Genomic DNA, 7,013 nt, shown 5'->3' with positions numbered 1-7,013 from the left:
TCAAATAACGTCAACGGAGAAGATGAGGATGATGACGATTTATTTTCGACGATTCTTCAAGATGAAAGTAAGGATGGGATTAGTGACGAACCTACTTCGGAGCAAGTTTCCGAGCCAAAGTATAAAGACACCACTGGCCCATCCCAACTGCCCAGTAAGAAAAAAAATACTGCCAGAGAGAAATCCCAAGCATCGTCAAACGATCTAAAATCCGATCTTGCGATAAAAAATGTAGGCAGCAACATGTTGAAACAAGTTAAAAGGCAAAATTCGAACAATGATGTAGAAACTCATGACCCATGCAAGTCGGAGGAGCAAATAGAAAGAGGACCAGAAGAAGAAGAGCGCATATCCGAATTCAATGTTGAAGGGGATGCAGATTTAACCGAAATTGTGGAAATGCAACCTCTTTCGAGCGAACATCTCCAAAATGAAAATTCTTCTGATCACGAGATACAAATACTAGCCCTCACCGATGATGAGTCACAAACGGAGTTAGAAGTCTTGGAAGAAAATCTACAACCAAGTGATGATATACACAGCAGTAATGACGTTGGCCAGAAATCGCGAAAAAGTGGTGGATTTTTTAAGGAATATCAAGCAATGCTTGAAGATGCCGATGATTACCTAGAAGATAACAATTCGATGGATAGCAAAACAAATGAAATGCATTCGTTTGGTGCAGATGAAGAAATATTGGAAGATACAGAGGTTCACATGAAATCAATTGAACAGGAAAATATTGTCGAAGAGCATGACGCCGATGCATCAAAACATGCCCAGTCTACAACCGAGAACATTGAAGCTACTGAAAAAGAAGCTAAAGGCAGAACACGGAAAACCCAAAACAGAACGAATAATCGCAGTTCCAGTACTCGAATTGCAAAAAAAGGCGAGGGACTAAACACATCAAACCGTTACGTATGCTTTAAGTGCAATCGTGACTTCAGCACCAAAACCAATCTCAACCGACATATGGCAACACATGAAGGCAATCGAGCATTTCAATGCCATATTTGCGATAAAACATTCACCCAGAATGTGTCACTAAAGCAGCATATGTACACCCATACAGGTGAAAAGCCATACCAGTGCGTAGTTTGTCATAGAGGTTTTACGCAATGCAAGAGTCTGGTGTTCCACATGCGTAGACATACCGGCGAAAAACCATTTCCATGTGAAAAGTGTGGAGCTCTTTTTCGACAGAAGGATGGTTTAAAGGTAAGATTACAAAATATATAAAGTAGATATTGTCGAAAAATTCTTGTATTTTATATTCCTCCAGACTCACATCCTTAAAAGACACACAATTAAATCACAACAAGGCGATGTTGAGATAATAACTTGTGCCATCTGCAAGGAGGTATTAGCTGACAAAAACTCTCTGCACGAACATATGAAGAAACACTTAAACGACTATGTTCGAGTGGACTCTGCCATGTCATGCGCGAACCGCGAGGCAAATATAGAGGAAAATGACAATAACAATATTCTGCTCGATTATATAGATGATGACCCACTGAACGACAAGTCTGGCGTTATTATAGATGATTCTGCACAAGGGATTGCGGCTGATATAAGTTCATCGGCGCATGTGGTAGATTTAATGACAACGTCAGCGTTGGAACCAAGTCGTGCAAAGAAATACCAATGCCGAATATGTTTCAAATGCTTCGCCATTAAGTACGATTGTCATAAAAAAAAAATTGATTTAATTTTCTAGAAACAATTTTCGTTTTAGGATAAATCTCATCCGCCATTTAACTACCCACAAGATTGATGTTGCGTCGGAAGAGTTTCTTTGTAAATTATGTGAACTTTGTTTCACTAGTAGTGAAGAATTACGTGCGCATACGATGAGTGAACACAAAGTCTACGAGTCCGGCTCCCAAGCACAGAAGAGTTGCAGAATCAGAGCGATTTACAACACGATTTTAAATGCCACACAGTACCCCTCCAAGCCGCTAAAAACACGGAATATGTGTATAAAGTGTTTAGAAGAAACTGTTAAACGTCTCCAAGCAATGAATAAAAGAGGTTCTCATTAACATAGTGTATGCCCAGACTTTTTCTCAAGCTAAACATCGTTGCGATAAACTGGTCGAAAATTTATTCAATGAAATTTACACACCAGTTTTAAGTGATCATTTGGAATACACATAGAGTAAAACGTACAATTTACGAAGTATTTTTCTCTTACCTGTAATTAATTATTTGATCAAGTGGCCTTAACCACAGCAGTTAAGTTTACAATAGTTATTTTAAGTGCATGCAATATACAATTCAAGGCATATACAATTGATACACATAAACTCAATAACGAAACTTCACATTTCCACTTATTTTTATTGGTTCGAAAAAAGATGCAAAGGAAATTAAAACAAGCTTTCGAAGTAAATTATAGAGTTTACTCGTTATTTGACAATTAACCCCCAACATCTGATTGCATTACCGTTATTTTATTTATTTCTCTATTCTCAGAAACAATTTGCAAATTTTTAATCGATAAATTCTTAACCCTATAAAAGATACAAAAAAAAAGACTTTGGAACCAAAGAACGTAAATCTATAGATTTATATATTTAAATTTACTATCTGTATGACAACACATAGATAGACCCTGGGATACAGTAGCTCCGATCCAGTAACTCATTGAACTTACAAGTTTTAACACGAACTTGCATGAAGTTACAGGAAAAATGATCCCGTACTCCAAATTCCACTAAAATCCTGTAAATGAGAGCGATTTTTGGAGAGTTGTGTAGAGAATGAAGTTGCAATATTTTACCCGAACTTTTTCTTCTGGTAAAATCCTGATAAGTGTTAAGCGATCACTGGTTGCCGTTTTTTACTGGGAAAATGCTTTTTTGTTCCCGTACTTTTTGTTATTACTCACTTTTTACTCTCACTTCAGAGAATAATTTGCTAATTGTCATTTTTACAGGATTTTACACGAAAAGTATTGGATCAGATGGATCAGAGCTAGTAATTCAGTCTCATCTCAAGTCACTAAATTTGTGACTAACAGTTAGTGACTATTTTGTGACTTGAGATGATTTGGGTATTGAGGGCCTGTGTCAAATGATAGAAAAGAGGAAATTTTGTCGGATAAAGTAAAAATTTGACATTTCTCGTGGTGAAAACGAACGTCAGAATTTTACCTAGCTCATGAGGCTAGGTAAAATTTTGACAGCTCATAAACATGTATACACATATTAGTTGCGTTCCCCATCTTTTCTAGGTTAAAACCTGTAAATCTGTCACAAAACAAAAGAAGCCAGAGAACCGGGTACGGGAACGCTTTCTGGTAAAATCCTGTAAATTTTTGCAACTTCTTGCGAGTTAGAAGACGCAATTATTATTGCTTGGCGGTAATAAAGAGGGAACATGAAAATGAAAGCCGAAAAAACAAGTTACTATAAATATAAATTTTAACAATTTCAGCCACACACAAAAATAGAGCTTTCACACGGGCGTTTGTTTGGTTTTTCAGCTGTCAAAACTTTACTTTGCAATTGGCACAGCAAAATTCAATTTATTTGTACACCATAGCAAATCTTTCCACCCCGTCTCACTACGGAGAAAAAATTTACCGATTGGCACAGGCCCTCAGTAGGAGAGAGTCACAAAAAGTCCACCAAAAATGTGTGGTGAAAACAAATACAGACAGTCAGCTGATAGCGTTTATGTATGCCTTTTGCACGAGCCGCTCAAAGACCCAGTTGTCAAAGCATTACTGCCGTCCCTAAATTGACGCGTAAAGCGCGAAGGAACTCAAAAATCCTCATGCCCATGCAATTTGTATGAAGCATCCCACAATAGCGCGGCGCTAGCGCCGAGCAGATGGCATTTTCATTTTTAACAGGGCGTTATGTCTTGAAGTTGGATGCAGAAGACGAAAAGAAAAAGGACAAAAGAGGGAAAGGCCGAACTTGCTTTTTGAAACAGGTGGCAACCCTGCTACATACCAATAAGAATTAAAGCCTTTTCAAAACTTAACTTTAAAATAATTTGAATTTCATTTTTTTTATCAGGTGGCAACTCTTTTTGAAAAAACTAAGAAGTTATTGCACATCCACAGGCCAAGCCCTTTACTTTGATACCCCATTTTGTACAATCGAACGAACGGTACAGATCTGATGTGACGAAAAAGTTTTTACATATTACTGTAAGAAAAACAAATCCACATTAACTGCAATCAACATATGCACGTATGTTTGTATTTACATACATACGCTGCGATTAGGTTATAAATATTGCGACATCTGTTACTCAAAATACACACGCACATTCTATTTGTCTCTCTCTCACTTTCCGCGCAAGCACGTGTTTGCAAAATGATGGCGAAGGGATTTTGTATGGAAAATCATGTATGCCCATATATTTGAATAAAATAATCAACTTTGGAAGATATCAACCAATACTTCCCATATACCAAACGAAAGGAGAATTTGACTAAAGAAAAAAAAACAAAATCATTAGAGCGGTTTTCGCGAATTTCGGTAATAAAAAATTGCAAATTTTTTCAATTTTTTTTTGCCTTAAACTGTGTAAAACTCGTAAGTTTACGAGGCTGTTACGGCAACGCCCCCCTTTTGCATTTGCGTAAATAGGTGCGTAAAGTGACTGTTTGACAGGTTGAAAAGGGTTCTGTGAATAAATTTTTGTTTCGTAGTATTTTTCATAACAGCTCGAATGATAGCTAAAATATAGTTTTCATATTTTGTCATACATTTTAGTATAAAGTCTTCGGTCACTCGGCAACACTGAAGTTTGCGCATCAAAGTTGCCCAGTAACCTTACGAGGGGCTCGTAAATAGAGCTCCATACAAATTTTGAGTTCTTTTACGAGGCTCGTAAATTTACGAGCTTTACGAGGTTTACGAGGTCTTTACGAGTTTAAGGGAAGACCCCTATTGATTTTTTAGATTTTTTTTGAAGGTGGTTTGCATTTTTTCCATATAAACTATTTAGGAAAAAAAATGTTTGTATGGAAGAGACTGCGGGAAAAAATGCCAAAAATCAACGGTAATTCCTAGCTACTTAAAACTTGTACNTTACGAGGGGCTCGTAAATAGAGCTCCATACAAATTTTGAGTTCTTTTACAAGGCTCGTAAATTTACGAGCTTTACGAGGTTTTTACGAGTTTAAGGGAAGACCCCTATCGATTTTTTAGATTTTTTTTGAAGGTGTTTTGCATTTTTTCCATATAAACTATTTAGGAAAAAAAATTTTTGTATGGAAGAGACTGCGGGAAAAAATATCAAAAATCAACGGTAATTCCTAGCTACTTAAAACTTGTACTTTGTAATAATTAAGTTGATTAAGCTACAAAAAAAGGCCGATTACATGAAAATTTGCTGAATTTTCGCGAGTTTTGCACAAAGTTTAGGAATTCTATTTTTATGTTTTTGTTGTAGAATGAACCAAAGAACATAGATTACAAGAAAGGACAACTCGTTATAATTGTGCGAAAGTGCGCAACAGTGACGCACTTGTGCAAAAGGGAAGGCACGCCCATGTTGCGCACTTTGACTACAATTATAACGAGTTGCCCTTCTTGTTATCTACGTTCCTTGGAATGAACCATATTTTTATAAAAAATTGGCGGAAAAATATTAGAATAAAAATTGTGGCAAAAAATATGTTCTGCCAATTCTTTGTTCCGGCAGTGTACATACTTGACTCATGTAAATCGGGTGTATCTGCTCTTTAACGACCGGAACGCTTCTATTTATTAGAAGTTTGTCGTTCTACAACACTCTTTCTAAAGTTATCGATAACTGCCAAATGGCTTGAATTTCCGATTATTTGACAATTTGACATTTGTGACAGCAGTGCATTATTTCCATGTTGTTGGTTTTCTTTAGTAAATAAACTATTTGTGCCCCATTTTTGATTAATTTAAATAGCTTTAACAAAATATTTCCTAAAAAAATCGTGGCACAAAGCTGAAAACACTATTTAAATTTAGACGTAAAAAATGGAAGTATGTCGCATTTGCGGAGGAATTGAATCCCTTAAATGTTTTCTAGGCAACCATCAACTGACGGAGTTGTTGGCCGTTTGTGCGAATATTACAGTAATGTTACGAATTTTATTGTCTTACAATTTAAACAAAATTATAATTTCATTTAAGGTAAAAGAAGGTGATGTCTTACCGAAACATATTTGCGAACAATGCGAGTTTGGATTGCGTTTCTCATACAGGCTGCGAAAACAAAGCGAAGAAACTGAGAAGCGTTTGCGGCAGGAAATGCAAACACAAGCGATTAGTACCACCACAGGCGATGAGCGAGCCATTGTTTTAAATGTTGAGGTAATACCAGCACAATATTCTGTTATGCCCGTACCGACGAGACTGGCATCCGATGTAGCCAAAAACATTTGCACTTCAACGAATGAAGCTGGTACGAATATTAATTCGGAAATTGGAAAACACTTTCCAGGAAAAACAATTGCTGGTAAACGCTTGCGACTTGAAGCTAATGAGCAACAAGTAAGTACTTCCATCACTGAGATTTGTGATGAAAGTCCTTTGGAGGTGGTGAATGAAGAGAATCCAAAAGAAATATCAGTCCAAGAACGTCTGAGGTTGGAGCTGCGCAAGCGAGGTGTGACAATGTGCACACGCCCGCAAGCAGAACAAGAATGCTTCTTAAATGCACTTTATAATGAGCAACAGGTAATTGCCGAGAAGCGTATGCATCTTGAATTGGAGTCCCCTTTAGTAGGCATGTTAGATAATGAGGAAGGCAACGATGATGATGTAATTGAACTGGTTGACGAAGACTCGGTGCTGCCGGCATCGCCACATGAAAAAACTCCTCATGGAAATGAGTTGTATACAAATGAATATCAAGCTGATGACATAATAGAAGAAATACTTTCCTCGGAGGAAGAAGCAGGAGATGGAAATGATCTCATCGAACATACTAGTTATCATCCGGGGAGACAAGAAGACAATGCTGATATAGTATATGAAGATTTAGACGATGATTGTGAAGAACCA

At 37.0% G+C, this 7,013-nt stretch overlaps 1 protein-coding gene across 1 annotated transcript; it reads left to right on the top strand.

The window, feature by feature from the left end:
* The first annotated feature begins 6 nt into the window (after nucleotides 1–6).
* On the top strand, nucleotides 7–2,057 carry LOC108381538 (myoneurin-like). Its single transcript, XM_017637951.1, has 3 exons — nucleotides 7–1,221; nucleotides 1,286–1,683; nucleotides 1,742–2,057. The coding sequence occupies exons 1-3, from the start codon at nucleotides 244–246 to the stop codon at nucleotides 2,046–2,048; spliced, it is 1,683 nt and encodes a 560-aa protein (XP_017493440.1). The 5' UTR covers nucleotides 7–243; the 3' UTR covers nucleotides 2,049–2,057.
* Nucleotides 2,058–7,013: the final 4,956 nt, after the last annotated feature.

Source organism: Rhagoletis zephyria, unplaced genomic scaffold (genome assembly GCF_001687245.7).
Source record: "Rhagoletis zephyria isolate East Lansing unplaced genomic scaffold, Rhagoletis_zephyria_1.1 Rzeph_scaffold_22878, whole genome shotgun sequence".
Taxonomy (NCBI): domain Eukaryota; kingdom Metazoa; phylum Arthropoda; class Insecta; order Diptera; family Tephritidae; genus Rhagoletis; species Rhagoletis zephyria.
The sequence above is the reverse complement of the archived record's forward strand: the minus strand, read 5'-3'. Positions and strand labels throughout refer to the sequence as shown.